The sequence below is a fragment of the Syngnathus typhle genome, linkage group LG8, assembly GCF_033458585.1.
Source record: "Syngnathus typhle isolate RoL2023-S1 ecotype Sweden linkage group LG8, RoL_Styp_1.0, whole genome shotgun sequence".
NCBI lineage: Eukaryota > Metazoa > Chordata > Actinopteri > Syngnathiformes > Syngnathidae > Syngnathus > Syngnathus typhle.
The window spans coordinates 9,830,981-9,850,304 of NC_083745.1; the positions used below are offsets into that span (position 1 = coordinate 9,830,981).

The 19,324-nt window shown below is 40.5% G+C and overlaps 1 protein-coding gene across 6 annotated transcripts in view; it reads left to right on the top strand.

Annotated features, from left to right (window-relative positions):
- Positions 1 to 15,641, top strand: part of disc1 (DISC1 scaffold protein) — a 34,397-nt gene extending 18,756 nt beyond the window's left edge. For 4 of the 6 annotated variants that reach the window (XM_061285169.1, XM_061285171.1, XM_061285165.1 and 1 more), the window contains 5 exons: positions 1,022 to 1,082; positions 5,333 to 5,576; positions 7,327 to 7,371; positions 10,607 to 10,733; positions 12,561 to 15,641. In XM_061285169.1, the coding sequence (XP_061141153.1) occupies positions 1,022 to 1,082; positions 5,333 to 5,576; positions 7,327 to 7,371; positions 10,607 to 10,733; positions 12,561 to 12,754 (671 nt within the window). In that variant the 3' untranslated portion in view covers positions 12,755 to 15,641. The remainder of the gene's footprint in view (positions 1 to 1,021; positions 1,083 to 5,332; positions 5,577 to 7,326; positions 7,372 to 10,606; positions 10,734 to 12,560) is intronic. The other 2 variants (XM_061285170.1, XM_061285168.1) reach the window with 1 other exon arrangement.
- Positions 15,642 to 19,324: the final 3,683 nt, after the last annotated feature.

Consider the following 19,324-nt stretch of genomic DNA (forward strand, 5'->3'; position numbering starts at 1 on the left):
TCACGCGAGATCTTTCCCTCTCCATGCACATGCAGCATCTGGGAATAGCCAGACTATCTACTTTGTGTTTGCACAGAAGTGTGTACAGAAGTGTGTGTAAGTGTGTTTTTATGTGTGTGTTACTCAGCCTTTCTCCTTGCTGTGTCTGCCTGTCTCATCCCGGAACTGACACAGTCTAATAACCACCTTGGAGACAATAATACAAATTGCATGTCAAACTACAGTATCCTTCGGAACACCAATTAGGTTTCTTGTCGCCTTTCGGTGTGAGATCTAAATAGAAGCACTGCTACATGACCTTCAGCTCACTCTGATAGTAGAATTAGTACATGGGGAATTTCCACCACGTGCTTAAATTGGGGCAGCACAGTGTGTTAGTGGGTAGCATATGAACTCAAGAGGTCCTGGATTTGAATTCCGCTCAGGCCCTCCTGTGCGGAGTTTGCATTTTCTCCTGATTGTGCGGGATCCTCCTACTCTCCCAAAAACATATACATAAACTTGAATGAGGGAACAATTTGATATATAAATGCCTCCCATTGCGTTTCAAGATGCGCTGCCGCAGGGGGGCACGTTTTCATGTTTCATACATGAGCTCATTAACGACGCTCGGTTTGCCTCCGCCTTTATCCTAACTCCTTAACTAACGCTCAGCCAACCCGTGTCTGCGTCCTCAGGCACAGCTCAAAGCTGGCAGGGGGCGACAGAAAGCAATACGCCGTCCAGTTTAAAGCCCTGCAAAAAGACTGGTGTGACATGAGGACATGTAGGTTATTGTTCTCTGTAGCCAGCTCAAGTTTGTGTCCTTATTTTCTCAAGTACTCTATGTGTTCGTCTTGAGACAAAGAGAGACAGCGAATTTTATTTTTCACTCTCAAACAATAGCCTCTCCAACTGTGGTGATCCAGAATGGACTTCAGGACAAAGGTTTTGTTCTCAAGATACCCTGTCATTGTTTTGCAGCAAATTACGTCAATTGACTTTGATGTGCTATTTTTCTTCCTGTGTTCTCTCCACGTAGAAAGCCAGCTGAAGGACAATGCCGTCAAGTACATTGAGCTATTAGAAGACAGGTTGCACAGGTAAGTTGTTTGCCAATGTTTTTATTATGTTAGAAAATACAGTACACAATAGCCCCTTTAATACACCAATTGGAAAAAATGAAGGCCTAAACAGAACAACAAGCCCTTAGGACTTACCGCCATTGTCCTCACTTGACTCATCCAACACCTCATGCTCCTTTTACACCTTTCATCATGTTTTTTTTTTTGCCCCTTGAGCCTTTCTCACTTTTCTCTGTGTCTCCCAAATGACTTATGTGACAGCTTCTACTCCCCCTTCTACAGATTTCTTTTACCTTTATGTACTTACAGCAGTACTTGCAACTTTTCTCTCCTTTCTGTAATATATTTTGTGCAAAGAAAAAAAAATCAATATTCAATTTTTGGAAGTGCTTGTTCCATTCGGGTAATGAGTGAGCTGGTGCTCAACAGAGTTTTGGATGAGTAGCAGGGTGCATTTTGGACTGATTGCTAGTCACTCACAGATAATCATTCACATTCACACTTAAGGAGATTCTGTTAACCTTAGCTGCATAATTTTGCAATCTGGGAGGAAACAGTAAAGCACAGGTGTCAAACTCAAGGCCCGGGGGCCCATCTACAGCTCGCCCCATCATTTTATGTGGCCCGCAAAGACAAATTGTGCATCAAATTCGTGTGTCATTACTAGAATTGCAAATTGTCTTCACTTTTCATAATATCTTTTTTTTTTAAATGTTTGACCAGTTTTTACTCGTCTTGAAAAGGAGTTATTTGTCAGTTTGTTTTGTAGCTTTTACTGTGTATAATGAGGCGCTCATAAATCTATTTGGGTTGACAGTCATAATGGCCCTCCGAAAGAAGCTATGACTACAATGTGGCCCGTGAAAAAAATGAGTTTGACACCCCTGCAGTAAGGAGTCGGACATGTTGCTTCGATCAGCCAGAGCTCACCAGATGCGAATGCACGAGTTCTCAAATTCACTCCATTGGATTAATAATTCACTGTGTCGACTTCAGAGATGCAGATAGTGATATTAGAGATCATAGGCCATAGGTGTATTTTGGAAAATCTTTTCTTTCCAGTGCTTGTAGTCTCAAACATGTCATTGTCAAGTGTGATAAATGTAAAAAAAAATTATAATTGTAAACTACATCATCGTTCCCTGTTGTATGTTAGCTTCTTCTGTGATCGACTAATGACCAGTTCAGTTTGCTTTCACCCACTATAGAAAATGGATGTTGATGATGGCTGGTTGGCTGAAATGTAATTTTTATTCCCTACTGTTTATATCCTATTTGAATCAATGCATTTTGAGGCAGACAAAGCCAGAAATGTAACAATGCAGCTCCAGATAACACCTGGTGGATTTGTTGTGCTGACACAATAAGACATATTTCGCTGAAACGTGCTGTACAATAACCTGCATGAACGTGCAAAAGCACCCATCATCCACTGTAAATGTTATCATTCAGCTTCAATGTATATCAGTGGTGATGGAGTGCTGCGGTGACAGGAGGGGAGGATAGGGAGGAAGGTTGGGGGAGGGAGAAATGTACATGCGCTGGTGAGACGTCTGGTCTCCGTGGTGACGGATGCTTTTGAAAGAAAAAAAGAAAAGCAATTATCTCTTCCTGGCTAAAGACTAGAACCCAATATCAAAGCTGCATTGATGCTGTAAACGTGTCATTTGGACAAGAACACCATGTTGAGACAAGCAGCTTAGTCATTTAATGTGAGTCTATATTTTTCTACCTAAACAAAATACTTTGCTTTCATTCAAGTAAGATTGGAGTGCCATTTATCATTTCTCTCCTATAATTGTAATGGCAAAAAAAAAAAAACATGCTCTTTGAGCTCAAGGTGCTCTGGGAGCATCCAAGCAGCGTCTGTCACGTGTGAATTGTGTCAAACAGAGCAATCATGGTTGCTCGGATGGCTGCTTTACAAACCTCGCAGAAATCAAACAACCCACCTCACAAAGCATTCGCCGCGCCATGCATCATCCATCACACTCCCTCCTATAGTCACTGCCTTGGTTCTTACCATGTTAACAGCACCTCTGCTTAGTGTGATATGTGAGATGTTGACACAATTAAGTCTCTCATTCCTTACTATTAACACATTTTTTAATTCACTTTTTGAATTTTGTCAAAGAAAACCCAATTGAGGTAGTTTTTTCATATTTTATCCCTGCTCTGTATAAACTCTTCCAGTGCTGCCACCACTTTTGTAAAATGATATCCTAATTTCTTTCATCTTATAATGATGTGGTTGGTTCCGTTAGCTTCTAATGGGTTGGTTTATAGCCAAGCCTGTGGGTATTGCAAATGAGCATTTCCAAATTGAAGGCATGTGTTTGAAAAAGTGGTTATTGCCCCAAGGTTGACTCAATATATATTAACCCAAAAACCTTGTGATCCACAAGCTGAGCCAAAAGGAATGATGTTGTTCCTTTGCTCACCTAACATCAGAAATATTGGATATCGAAGGAAACGACAAGGTTTTGATTACAGCAGAGAAAATAAAAGAGTGACTTCTGCAGATTCTCTGTATTCGCCTTTGAGATGCACTCACACGATGCATCACTATATCTGTGCCATGGTTGAGCCCACATGACACTGAGGGCTCTATTTCCGCAAGTCTGGTGCGAGGCATGTCATAAATCTGGACAGACGTGGGATAGACCAACTATTGGTCATTTTACAGATGTGCACAAGTGGGCTCATTTAAAAAAGGGCAGTTTGCGCCGTTGTGGGCGTGAACAAAATGATGCCATTTGCTGCCAATCAAAGTAGCGCTTTTAATTGTGGGATATTCCCATATCACATGGAGACATCCCTGTGCAGAAAAAGAAGCAACAATAAATGTAGTCCTTACAAGCTTTGGCTCTCCCTAACTTGCAGTTGCAACATCAGTCCTGCCAGTTAGTAGTTGCAGGGTGGAGGACCCAAGAACAACGAAGCAGCACGCCCACACCCTGTCACTGTTAGACAGCAGGCTGAGTGGCTGCCACCAATTAACCCGTGGCTAAGAAGCTGAGACAGATGAGCTCCAGGATGCCACCATCACAGCGCTGCTTTGGAGCTGTTGTATTGTTTGACAATTTAGCAAAAAAGCCTTAGAAGCAGCAGTCACAGTGAGAGGGCATTTTGTGATAGATGTGGCCAACTTTGACATTTGGAGAAGATTTTCCAATTAATTTCTCAATTGTTTGTGTGTTCTCACCTCTTCAAAAGAAGCAATGTAACAATAGAATGGCTCAGCGGGTGCAGCCCACTTCAACACAGTTGAGAAGAAACAGCATTGAGTGCTAAATCACCAAGTGCAGGACTGCTGGGATGAGCAGTTTTTCTATCACCTGTGTGCCAAAATGAAGGTTAGACGACGGCTGATGGGCAGGCCACTGGCAGGGCACAGAGCTGGCAGCCTTTTGCAGGTAGGAGATGAGCTGGAATAAAAAGTGGAATTCAATTTTCAGGAGCTTCATTACCGCCGAAGAGCATGAAATAGGGAGATTTCACACTGTCTGCATACATTTGTCTTGAGAATTCACCTCTGTATGATAATTTATAGTATATAGTAATGACTTTATATTTATTATTATTTTTTATTATTTTATTATTACTTTTTAAATCAATTTGCTTTTGAAAATTTGTGACAGGGCAGCAACTAGAAATGGGTTCATTGGAAATGGGATCACAGTTACGCTTTCCAACACATCTTGTAACTCTTCATTTGTTTTCCTGCACATGACGGTGTCGTCTGTATTTTTTTTTTTTTATGGCTTAAGCAATTTATGTTTTTCCTTGAGTGTGACATTTTCCCATTCTGTTTGAATGGAGGGAAAAAATACAGAGAAACAAGGTCAATACATTTGGTTGCCCAAATGTCACCTGCGGCTACACATCTTCGGAAATGATGCGTTACCTAAAGGTTAGGAAAAGACAAAGGTCAGTAAAAAAATAGCTCGTAAACAGATCAGAGATCTGAGGTGAATAATTTGTGGATGCTTTTTCTTTTAAAGAAATGTAGCTTTGACAGTTTGATGCAAATCATTCTCTGAGCAAGAAATCACCGTCACAAACTCCTCTGGAGATTAATCACTTTGTTAGTCTTTAAATATTCTTTTTTGATCACCCTTTAAATTATAGTCAGTTACATAATTATTTTGTCATTTGTTGCATGAGCAAGAATCACGCGTGACTTCTATTATGCTTGCATAAAATTGCTGAATGAAAATATTGTCTCGCATTGACTTCGTCTTGTTTATATTTTTATTGGATGTTAGCTGTAGCTGTTCCGGCTTGGAGCGGATTTGGGAGGCCGACCTGGAGGCATGTCACCTGTTCTTAAGAGGCTTGCAGCTACGGACGTCCATCAGTTGCGGAGCGGACGTGGACGACCATCTCGCCACAACTGACTGTGCTACAAGTCAAGTGTGCGCCAAAGAGGAAGAAGACAGCGCCATGTTGACAGCTTTAGGCGGCCGTTGGTGTCCCGAGGCCAATTTACAGAACTCGGAGTTCACCAAGGTAAAACAACCTCTGCATGTAAAGTGAGATGTACGTCTCAAAAAATAGCGCTTTGTGACGTTTTATTTTAAGCATGTTCCTTACACAAGCCAAAGATTTCACATTCACCATTATTAGTTTTGGCAAACATGCTAATTTTGTACAATCACAGTAAGATGAGTCGCATTCTCATTACTTTTTTCTATTTTCAATTATGAAATAAAGACATTTGAGTGGCAACTACACTTATTACCCTTCATTCTACAAATTCTACCATTTAGTTCTGTGAGTAAGAATTCTTGTGGGCGTGTGCATGCATGTGTATGAGAACGCTTTCACCAGTGATTTGAAGCCATTGCTCCAGGGTAGATCCCGAATTGTTCGCTCCTCTCCTCACACTTGCCTCCACCCACAATGTCGACAGTCTCGTCTGAGATAAGAACAAAGTCAACATAGCCAGCAGCTATCAAAATAATAATAAAAAAGAGAACTTGCCAGACATGTTTTTTTTTTGTGCAGCTATATTTGCTACATTGCCTCTCAGAAATGTAATATTTGCAGGTTTTTTTACCAGAGGCTCATGTTCTGAATTTCAAACTGCCTGTCTCAGCATGAGATGCTTGGACTGCATGAAAAGTGTGTCAGTTTTGCTAAATGTACCTTCACAGTTTCTTACTCTCCATTAGAGCTGATAACCATCCTGCTTTGCACAACCCTAAATCTACATTTTGCACCTGTGCCCTCTTAACCTCTCTTAAACACTGCCTAACTGCATTAAATGAACGGCACGAATCTTCTTTCTGCTTTCCTTTTGTTTCTCTCTGCTTTTGTTTTCCTGCTAAAGCCTAGCCTCTCCTAACATTTCTCCAAGAAGTCAAAGGTGAGAAAGACAGAGCTGTGTGCAGTTCATTCTTTCATCTCCACCCCAAGTTATAAACAAGTGTGTATTTAGCAATATTGATGTATGTGGCAAAATATGTTTTCTACATGTTAATATAATAATCCTGCTGTTTGACTGACAACATAAACAACGCAAAGAACTAGATCAGAACCCCAAACATTTCCTTTTTATCCTGATAGACTATTATGGCTTTTTTAAACCGAAGAAAAATAATAACTGTCACAGTAATTCTTATCCAGTTGACATGTTTTCAAGGCTACAGACAACGAGACTCATCTTTTTAGTACCACAAAACAGTATGTGACAGATTATGTTGCAACGGGATACAATGTAATGAGTAAAATCAGATGGCGGGATGACAGCAAAATTACAGTTTTTACTCCATAAAAAAAAAAACATTAAAATGGAATGCCATAAATTCGTGTTACTACTGTAAACAGCTATGACCACAAATGTAATGGCTGTTTGTATATGTGAACGTTTCATTCAACTGCAGGTGAACTTCACTCACATTTATTCCAAAACATAAACGAAATGACTTGTATTTGTTTTACAACTTTTTAAATTAAAACTTATAATTGAACCTATGCTTATTCGTCTACATGTGAGCATATAGCCTGAAACCACAAACAATACGTTGGTCTGCATGAGATAATTACCTCACTTTGAATACTAACAAAGGAATCTGCTGTCCAGATGAGCCATTTAGTCTGTTGTTCTCTCATCACATTTGCTAATGAATAATTCCAGTGTCATTACTATGCCCTGCTGCTCACGTAGAGTAGCCGACCGACATAAATTGCGTTTTCCATAATTCATGAACCGATTTACGTCTGTGTGGCTTCAATAAACGTTTCCCTTTTGTTGCAGAAATTGGAGGAGTTTTTGTTCTGCATGGAGGATAACAACCCACAGGTTGGTCATGTTAATAGCATCACTGTGTGCCTGAATGTTCCCACTGTAATTAAAGTGTCACTTTTATTTATGTTGGTGTGCCGGGACACAAAAAAATCCATTAGTTGACCTTGAATCAAACATGACTCAGCTATAATTTTGACAGATTACTTATTTGCAAAGTTAGATTTTTTTTCATGTTTATACACACATACCTTTTCCCATTTATATCTGCTGCACAGGGATTGGCCATTATAGTTCGGGTAATGCCGTAGTAGATGAATAACTTCTTGGAATTCACCTGTCTTGGATTATTAATAAGATTAGACCTAAATGGTGACATATTAGAAACTGTTGTAGTTCTTCTTGATTGACACTTGAATGATGTCGCTGGAGCGAATAAGAATGCCTAAAGAGAAAACTGCGACTTCAAAAATTGGAGGGCAACTCATCCCGGTGGCGTTGACGATGTCGCTGCGGCTTTGTGGCAGTGCTGAAATCTCTGCCAAGAACACATTCTGACCTCTTTCTCCTTTCCGTAATGACTTTAAGTAAATGATTTCCACTTAGCTGCTGCCAAGCTGTTGCCCCGCCGCCGCAATGGAGATGGATTTGTGGCTACGTGTGTATGTTTCAGCACTACTCAATTTCCTTCTAATGTCTTCTAATTGTTGTTTTATCCTCTCAAGGTTCTTTTAGCACCCTCCTCATTCTGCATGGCAGTAGGATGCTAGCAATAAATATGTAGTGACCATTTGCTCTGATGGGATTGTGGTGTTTCCCAAACTACTTATCATTGTTTACAATGGTATTATTAGATTCCTGCTTTTGGATAGCGACATGTCCAGGGTGAATTCTGCCTTCGTAGTCAGTTTGGATTGGCACCAGCAAACACGTGATCCTGAGTAGGACAAGCAGTAAAAAATGAGTGTACTTTATCCCGCGGGACCAGCATTCAAGCAAATTTGTACCGTATTTTCCGCACTATAAGGCGCACCGGATTATAAAACGCACCTTCAACGAATGGCTCATTTTAAAACTTTGTCCATATATACGTAAGTCCATATATTTGGACACGCCTGCCATAGTGGCTCAATATTGGTCCATATATAAGGCGCACCGGATTATAAGGCACACTCTGAGAAAACTGGAGGTTTTTAGGTGCGCCTTATAGTGCGGAAAATACGGCACTGCTTGTTTGAAATGTGATTTATTCGATTTACTTTTGAGGTTAAGATTGTTTTGTACTTTTAAGTTACCCTTACCATGAATGTAAAGCCGGTGCCGTGTTTATGCATTTTACAATGTCTGACTGAGCAGCACCCTGGGGGAGCACAACAGTCACATGCAGCCTTTGAGTCTTGATTGCCGAGATAACTATGACAAGGCCTGCGTGCATCCGAGTATTGCATTTCGACATAATTTGATTATGCCTGCTTTGTTTACTGGGGGTCCCTGAACATTACAACTAATGTTCATCAAACTGCCACTATGCAGTGCCGGTGCTGGCAAGTCTCACTTATGCAATTTGACATGCAAATGACACCGAAATCACATTTGTCAATAGCAAGACGCGCGTATCGTGTTGATCACAATGACGGCTGTTGAAGGGTTGAATATCTTCTTTGTAAAAACTTACAAACAAACCTATCAAGAATGTCACAGTGTGTACACTGGGCTTTCTCTCCTCAGGTCGTATTGACTTTTAGCAAGAGCGACTGGAGGCTGGAGAATAGAATCAATCAGCTACACAAACACGGTTCTCTTATCTGCTAAAGAAGCTGCTAACCTTTACAGCCTGAAAACAAACAGCACAGCGACGCTTTAGCTCAGCGGGTTTTCCTTTTGTTGATGGAGGACATGAATCCTAGTTTCATATGTGGTGAGGACTGACATACACTTAAGGTGCCTCACAATGGAGAATGTTATCTTGAAGGCATTATCTCGAATCATTACCTGTGCTGTTTTTGTTCGTTAATCTCAATTGGTTTGGAGACGGCCGCTCCGTCACGATGTAGTGCCTCTGGCTTTAACTTGTTGTTTGTTGAACATGTGTTGTATCATCTAAGAGGGAGTGATATACACAATGTAGAGAATTGACTCTACTACCATTGCTGTGACATCTTTGAGCTGCAGGGAGTTGATATTTTCAACCTGTAGCCATGAGTCAGATGTGACTCTCTTGCATTTGTTTGTGTGCGTGTGTTTAGATGTCTGTGTGTACTCTTCTGTGTAATTGTGTATATGTGTTCACCTTGCCTGATACAGAAGGAAAAGAAAAATAGGACACGATGTCTTCAAAAGAGGCTGCTCTAATTATGGCCGGCTCTGTTCCCTCAATGCTTAAGTGCCCTACTGCACTGTGCTCCCACATCAAACTGACTTTCCCATCATGCACTGCTCCATCCTCGCAGCACAGCGGAGGTCACCGGTAGTACATAACCCCAATGTTTAGTGTGGACTTGATGACCTTGGCAGCCTACTGACAGACACTTTGGCAGCCCTTTATTTTCCCATCCAACACTTCTCCGCTTATTCAAAATACTACATCCGAGACATCTCAACAAAATATTCCCATAGACTTGTTGTAAGGTGTCAGCCAAAAATAAGCACGACAATTAATCTATAACTGGAAGTTCAGAGGATATGTAAATCCTGCCACAGAAATTGAGGATAGATTGCTCAAACAAGTTTCATTTTCCCATTTATAAAATCTTTCAAGCACTTAAGAGCACACATTAGAGCTAATTATTTCAAACATTTCCCACAAAACATGAATCCATACTGGTTATCTACTAACTAAAGCATTTTAATTTTCACTTTTTATCACTGAACCAAACTCTAGCTATTCTTATATTCCTTGGTATTATGATCCACAGTTCTACTCTGCATCTTCAAAACTGAGCATTAGTCTCCTTTTAAACGCAGATGTTTTGCTGCAGCACTTGTATTGGATGGTGTAAAATTGTGCAAATGGTCATAATGTTCTGATGGGTCTGTGTATACACGCGCTAAAAAAACATTGCCAGGCATTGTTTCTTCTCCTCAGACAAAATTCAATCCAAGAAGTCAATATTGACTAGCTGATGCCTGGAGGGTTATCAGATACCAACACATTGCACACTGGTTTGATGATACTCTGAGACTCATGGGTGTAGTCCAAATCGAGAAAGTTTCATAACAATTTACTTGACCAAGGTGAATTAATTCAAACATTCAAACATTTTTCTTTCCTCCGCTGTTGCCAATCTCCCAGCAGGACGTGTCCAGCGATGACGAGGCAGCAGACCTCTCCGAGCGCTGCGAGCTGATCAGTGACAGACTAATGACCTTGGAGGACGACTTACAGACGGCCATAGAGAACCGGGACCAGGCCCTCGCTGATATCCTTTCGCTCCAAGTATACAGTTATTAAGATGTTGCTCTTTCTCTCCAATTTATATTTGCGATCTGCTGTTTCCTGGAAGCAACTCGCACGCCACCAAATGTTAGCTCTCCAATGTTAGGCGGAGAAGACATAGCTCAAGCTGTCGTATCTGACATTCAACGGAATTGAAGCTGAGCAGGAATCGGGCGTATTTCTCTTGACAGGCAGGATGTGCTATCGAGAAAATAACACGGTAAAAGTCCAAGTGAGGTTATTGGAGGGTCACAAATGCGGGCTGCCATTCTCGGGCACTGAGATTAAAGTAGGCAGACAGGGGCAGCGCAGTGGCAAATAGAGGAATGTCACTATCGCGCCTGCAAAGCTTTTATACTTTCAACTTTGAACACATACACTCCCATCCGCCCTGCACCTGTTCCAGCCTGCTGGATCTGGCTTGCAGAACATTATAATATCCATGGTAATGAGTCACATGGAAGGGTTGAAGCTGATTACAGGTCACAATGCTTCATTTTCCGTGCTAATTAGAAAGCTTGATTGGATGTAGATTAGTGTGTTTTTCCTCATTCATTGTAGAACGGTTGATAGTCCAATACGGGTTTGAAGATCAAGCTCAAGTCTTTACTTTCCACAAATGGCACGGTACCTGTACATTCAATCAAAGATCCAATTTTCCTGTTTCTTTTCTGCAGTCTGTTCATGTCCAATCAGATTTTTCAATCGGCCTTCATGTTATCAGCGCCAGTACGACGTTTTGCTCTGTTAGCAAGATGTCAAAGATAGATTCGCTTCTTCACGAACTTTGTGTGTTTTTGCTCCTTGGAAATATGCATAGTGATCATTTGAGGTCACTGAGGAAACTGGACACGATTGTAGAAATGAAACAGAAACCAACGATAATGCAACAGGTGCCAAAGAAATCTGAAGATCCGAAAAAATTGCCCCTGTGTGTCCTCTGTGAGGACAGACAACCACAAAATTCCAGAGAAATATTTATTCAAAACTTATAACTGGAATATGTCGCGAGACTGGAATGTGTAAAAACTTCAAGCTATTTGCAATTGCGGAATAATGCTTGAGGCATTTCAGAAAGTGTGTTTTGTTAGAAACCAGTTGAGCTCAAGATGCCACGTACTGTAGAGACCCTAAAATGCTGTGTCATGATTAGGAAAATGCTCAATGAGTTATGAGTAAGTATCTGATAGTTATAAACATTTCTTATCAATTGATCTTGTATTTTTTTCAAGACCCTGTATGTATTGCTTGTAAACGTCAAAAGAAGCCATGGTTGGAGTACACCTTCAACAACCTTCTGTGGAATCTGGTCTTTTTTAATGGCCGTTTAATTATGGATGGAGACAATCTGTGCCCATTGAAAGTGTAAAACGAGCCATCGGGTTCCATCTGCCACGAGCCCGCCCCTTTGATTTAACGCTTAAGCCGGACTCTCGCAGGCTTGATTTGGATTTCCAAGCAGGTTAAACAAGTCCCCTGTGAGGACGGCCTCCATCCTGTTCATTGATGGGTCATGAATAATGCAGCTGCATTGCGGGGGTCCTGCCACCCAGCGCCGCTGATGGGAGCATGAATAGCGAATTGCTGCAATTCACTCTTTGAGTGCATGGGGTTAAATTGACTACGGCGTGATGATCTGTCCCAGTAATCAGTTCTTTCGCCAAATTGGACATTGATGCCTTCATCGGGTCCCCGCTATTACCGTTAAGCGTCGAGAACCACAAGTGTCACAATTTGTCCTGCTGTTTGTAACACTGATATCAATGAAGGTCTCTAACTCCATCTCAGTCTTCCTTAACTGACATCGCACAGTCGCTGGAGAGGCAAGTTCAGGAAGTTAAAACCACTTTGCAAAACATGCTCACCCTACTCAGCGAGGAAGTCAAGGAGGACGCGCATGTTGGTGAATTGCGGGATGATGACGAGCCTGTGGAAAATGGGATTTTGGAGGAGGAAGAAGAGGAGGAAGAGGACCAGTACTTTAGTGACAGCTGGGACATTTGAAGCGGATGCAGGTTGTGTTTTATGAGCACGCACACTGGGAGCCTGACCTGCACTCTGACCACATTTCTATTTAACGTAAAGCCGCACTCAAAGTCATTTACAAGCAGCCCTCTGTGGAACTGAGCAAAGTCTCCAGTTGTTGCTAACCTTAACTTAAAAACACATTCTATACAACACTTGCAATTCAAATTCTCAAAGTGCCTTCAGGCTTCTCAGTCGACTGTTTTTTTTCCCCCCAGTTAATATCAAGAAATGAAATGTCTACACTAGTGTTTTCAATTGAAGGTTTATTTTTGTGTTCTAAACTATGTACTAACCCGAAAACTCCAATGACCAAAACAGAGAATGTAAACACGGAAGCCCCAAATTTGTACCACTTTTTGCATTATTTGTGGGATAAAGAAGACAATCTTCTTTTTTTTACATTAGCATACATGCACACAAACTAACTGTTTTATTTTTTGATCCAGTGGCTTTTTTTGTGTGTGTTTTTTTCTTTGCAAGTGGACTTAATGTAATTTTATGTATGTGGTGCTAACTTGAACACTGTTGCTAGTGATGAAAATCTTATATTTATAGTATTAGGGCTACATTGATAAAAAAGTTGTAAGGTTAAGGTGAAAACAAGAATAAATTCAAAACTTTTCAAACACTGATAGATTTTTCTCTCTTGTAAATATATAACACGACTTAATCCTTCCTATTTTTATTTATTATTATTCCCTCTTTTTTTAATTTGATGAAAGTAATAATTTTTCCCACAATATACTATCAAGATTTTTCTTCTAGAAATTTGAGTTGATACTTGTAGTATTGAAAACATGAGAAATGTATTAGTAATACTACTACCCCCACGTTCATTTTTTTCAATGTGGCCCTAATACTTATTCATATAAACTAATTTGATTTTGTTATTTAAATACTTGTAAACAGTTGCAATGTTGAAGGAAAAAATATCAGTTGGCAGAGAAAACAAATGCTGTTTGCACCACTGACTGCATGATGACTTATGCTAAATCTTTTCGTACATTCCAGACATTTTTTGTGTCGTTTAATGGGATAATCTTTTTTTTAATTTACTGTGCATTCCCATAATTCCTATTTATTGTCCATCGTGTCTCACTAATTACAGCATGTAGCATCATGCCTGATGATGTTTCCTGCTGTTTTCTTTTTGTACCCACTTTGGTGATAGCCCCTCACGGAGAACGTGTGGGCATCCTTCCAGGCAAGTGGGGGCAGTGTTGACATGTCGGCGTTATCAATACGCTAATAAAGGTCCTCTAGTGAGGTCTGTAGGGGATACAAGCTTCTTTTGTTATCTCACCTCAGCAGCAACGCTGTGGCTAATTGGAAGACAAAGTGGCAGAGGGCGTGCGGTGCTGAAGGTGGTGCGCTGTTGCTTTGTGTCCATATGATCCAGCCTTGTGTTGCGAGCCGAGGCAGATTCATCCTCAAGAGTGTGGAGCCTTGCCTTGTAAACACAGCTGCATGCCCCACACACACAATGTCTCACTCTCATGCTGCTGACAGGCTGAAAAGCATTTTCCAAGCCAGAAGACTCCACCATCTATCAGCTTGAGGCAGCCTACAGACTCAGCCAGTCGGCTAACACACACACACACGCACGCTCACACTTACCACCAAAATGAGCCCACCTCATAACTGAATCCGTTGTGGCACCACAGTGAGCCCCATGAGGCAGTCGGTCTCGTAAAATTGCTTGAGGAAAAAAATCCAGATGGTTTGCTGCAGATACATATAGCAAGACAATATGTGCTGCAGGGTATACTCACTTGGGATGAAATTGCCTCTGAATGGGAGTACCGCCATATGCACTTGCTGAACCCTTTATTAGGTACCATGCACACTACCATTATAGGACCCAGGTTAAGAACTATCTCGAGTTTGGACTTATCAGATATTTTAGTGTGTCACTGTGCCAGAAATGGACAATTAAGAATTTGCATGCGGTCCTCCATGATGTAAAGTTGGCCAGGCAATCACGGGTCATGGTGAAATGTGGGCACTTAGAGACTGCCTTTCATTCCAAATGTCTATGAAAATAGAGTCTTTGATCCACTCTGAGCGCAAGAAGCTTCACTTGAACACTTTATAAGCCTTTCACGTGAATCCGGACCCACTGTGTTTATCACTCTAAATTACGCTGTGCAATCAGGCGGGAGGAAAAATTATGCAAAATCAATAAAGATCTCCAATAATTTAATTGCAGAGTGTCTGTACGCCAAATCTGCATATCTCTCGGTGAAGCCATTAATAAAGTGCCACTGATACAAATAAATAACACAGCTGCGGCAACATTGAATAGACAGAACTCTCATCTGTGATCAAAACAAACAGAGGCCAAAATATTCTTAAAGGTGAAGTTCTCTCATTTCTTGCGTGGGTTTTCTCCAGATACTTCCTCCCACATTCCAAAAAGGGTTAGGTTAATTAAAGACTAAATTGTCCAATAGTCATAAATGTGAGTGTGATTTACACAAGCAGATGGACAATGCAGGGAAAAAGAAGAAAGTATAAAAAAAAATCTTTACCACTATTTAATATTCTTTCCCATGATTTTGTAATGTCTCACTTATTGTTATCTCTGAATTTTGTATTTGTGGAAAAAATGCTCACCAGAGCATGCGGCTCACTGTTCCGTCCATCTGGTGTTGACTCCCCCCGAGAGTCTTCAACCCCCCCAGCACAATGAAAACAGTAGTGAGTGAGAAATCTGTGAACTATCGACCCATAGAGTAAAATAAAATAGAGTGCTGGAGAGCTGTGCCTGAAACTCTCTTGAATTGCCTTCATGAGCATGCCTGGCTTTAGAATGTGATATACAGGTGCCTCTCAATAAAAGTCATTACTGTGGAAAAGTTCATTCTTCTAAGTGTGAAACTTGTCGTTTTATTAAACACATTGGGAATACTTGGACAAACTCAACAGAGATCTAAAAAGACATAATTATAATGAAATATAAAACAGTATTTCACTCAGACCTAAAAGAACTAAAGAACTTAAAGAACTAAAACCCAACCTCGATTTGGAGGAACAATGTTTCAGCGTGAAGGGTTCTTTGTTCTGCTTTTTGTGTGTTTTGTTCAGACGAATGGGATGTGGCCCATTTTGCACTCACCAAGGAGAAAGAATTGATCACTTCCATGTCCAAGCAGTAAAAACATATTGTTAGTACGTCCTCCAGGGAAAGCTCGGTCAGCGACTCACCTTGCAGCCTCCCTTGGGAACGTGGCTGCCCGTAGAAGGATGAAATGTCTTCTTCACTTTGTCTCGGTTGGAGACAGACACCACGGTAAGAGCAGACATCAATACATCTGATGGATGGAGCTGGATGCCCTTTTTTAGAGCAAGAACCCTAATGATGGCGCCAGTGAGTGATGGGGTATTTCTGCCAAGTTCCATTTTATCTGAAGGTTCGGCCTGGGTTGAGTTTTCAACCTCCATTATTGTCCTAGCTTCTTCCATTTCACAAGGGATGTGGCAGGAAAAAAAAAAGCTGGATTCTATCCAATATAACTTTGGGAAAATGGCGAGGTAAACTCATGGCAAGCCTGTCATATGGACAATTTAGTATCTGAAGAAGCAGTACTTCAACACTAAAATAAAGTTTCTCAAAACAATTGTAAAGTGTGTTTTCCAACAGCATAAAAACACAGTGGTTCTGCTTATGGTGGATTTATGTGATTTAGGCTGTACACACTCATAAAAGAAATCATAAACGCAAGTAGCCAAGCTCAGTGAACAGTTTGCTCACTATGCTGCAGTCATCAAAGGCAATGGCTGAAAGATGGATTACGAGCGCAGTAACACAATATGCCAAGGGGAAGCGTTGTGCGTCGCTAACTAAATGTGCACGTTTAAACGGTGAAATAAAATGCATTTTACAGGCTGCAGTCAAGTGTGAAACTTGAGCCCATCAAAGCCCGTCTGCTCGGTGTTTTAAAGGCAGTTTGGAACCAAGAAGTATATAGATATATGTATTGCAGCTATCGTGGCCATTTCACGTTTAAACAGGACATATATTATGATACATTTGTACAATTTTAAGAAATTCATTTATATAAACCATGCCCAACCATGTCAGAAATGTTTACACATAGAAATATGTACAGTGTATACATGATTCCCCCCATCCCGCCTCTTAATATTAAAATGTTTAAAAAATATAATATTAAAGTACCGTATTTTCCAGACTATAAGGCGCACCTAAAAACCTAAAATTTTCTCAAAGGCCGACAGTGCGCCTTATAGTCTGGTGCGCCTTATATATGGACCAAATTCCTAAATTTAAACTGGCCTGAAGCATTGTGTCATGAAATCAATCATAAGTGGCCCGCTGAAGACTATAAATCATGAATCAAAAAGACTATGGATCATTATTTTGTGATTATAAAGGAATTTGTTGCGTCTGAAGTTGAAATAAAAAAGAGAAAATGGAGAATGATTTGGATTAAAAATCTGACATGATGCATTAATGGTGCGCCTAATAGTCCAATGCGCCTTGTATAAGGACAAAGTTTTAAAATGCGCCATTCATTGAAGGTGCGCCTTATAGTCCGGTGCGCCTTATAGTCCGGAAAATACGGTAGCTAATATTATAAAAGCAACAGACAACAAATGTAGCAACTTTCTCCCGGAGACTGAGAAATTTAGCCCTCTGCATTCAGACTGCAAATGACTGGTGTTAATCTAAAAATACCATTCTTTGGCAAAATTCTAAATTGCTGTCTTCCATACACATTTCCAGAAACAGGCAGCTAACAAAATGTTAACAGTTTATTTCTGCTGAAAGAGGTCAAGGGTGGGCCAAGTGAGACGATACCCGGGGTAAAACTAAATCCACTAAATGCTAAAATCTTGCTCACAGAGCTTGTGAAATGTTAATCTGTATAACCATGCCCCCCACAAAACTTTGAATTTCGATAACGCACACTTCAATCAATTTAGCTTTGAGGAGTGCAATTCTTTTGTTTTAAAGAGCGGCCCTGTAGGCCATTTTAAGACACTCCCACCCCAGAATCGCAAATAAATGAAGAAGAGCAGCCCGAGGACATTAGTGCCATTTGGAATTAAAAGTGCAAGCGAGGAGAGAAAGATAGGAAGAAATTGAGACTGACAGAGGGAAGAGTTTCCTGTAGGGAACCAGTGACTCTGCAACAGCAAACAACAACACAAGAAAATGGATGTGAAATGTTTGCCTGGTGAACACTTGACCCTGCATGTATTATTAATCATACTGTACAGCTAGCTGCAAATATTGGGAATTATTACTTGTGGTGTGACAACCATCCACTGTGAATTAGCCAAATGAAATGGAAGCGGTGAGGCTAGATAAGCAGACCCACAGCAGTAGGACGCAGACAACATCCATTCAAACGGAAGCATCAATATTCATCATCGCACAGAGCTGCAGAGTGGATTAGACCCACATGTACCAACAAATACTCAAGTTATAAAAAAGCGCTTGCTTCTTCTGGCTTTCTTAAACCGATGACTGATTTGACGTGAGGGTGCGGAATAGCTCATTTTAATATCCTGCCCTGGTTTTTGCCTTTGGCATCAAATTGTCACACTGTGGAGAGAAGACAGGTGGACCTGGAACAGAGGTAAAAGTGGAGAGAGGAAGTCAAGAGCATGCTAGAATATTAAGAGAGGTTGTGGGTTTGAATCTCTAGCTTCCTTTCTCATTCCCAAAACAATCATGGTTGCTTAATTGAATGCGAGTCTTAATTATCCATAGAAAATCATTTGCCAAATTAATCTTCACCCCTCAAGCATAGTAAGATTTAGAACAAATATTTAAAAGAACAAATGTGGTAGATTTCTGTTAAAAAGTACTGCTATGCTTTTTTTTTTATTACAGCAGTTCAGATAATGGATGGCTGGATGAAAGAAAAACAGAATCACGCATCTGTTCCCTGAAAGGACACTGATTGGTCATATCATGTAATATTGTATCGCTCTAATGTCTAGTTGGATTTAGCATTTGAATGGGTTTAGACGAGTACCCCAAAATATCCTGTAAAGAAAATGAAGTCCATTTAAATGACTCTACACGAAGAACAAAATGCGCACATAGCTGTATTGGATTGTGAAAAGCTCTTTCAATAAACAGGAAGGAAAGCGAATTTCCCGCTGTATGATTTGAGCGACTCGTAACCATATGGTTTAAATTGAACCAATTCATCACGATCAGCTTAATCTGAACTAACCCCTCCCATTGCATGTATAGCCCTATATAATATGTCATGTGAAATCATAAGCATTGTGCATGTTACTCCCACTAATCCATATCCAAGACTATTGTTTATATTTTTCTCAATTGTATTACCCAGTAGAATATGGATTTTTTTTTATGTATTCATTGTGTGCACTGCAACAACAGCAATCTGACATTTTCCATGGTTGCAGATGCCTTCATCATCACACAAAGTGTACTTTAGATGCCCTCGTCCAAATAACATAAATAATACATTTTGTCGTCATACCAACCAACGTTGTGGCAACATCGCATATATTATGAATTGAGGTCACAGCCATTTCAAG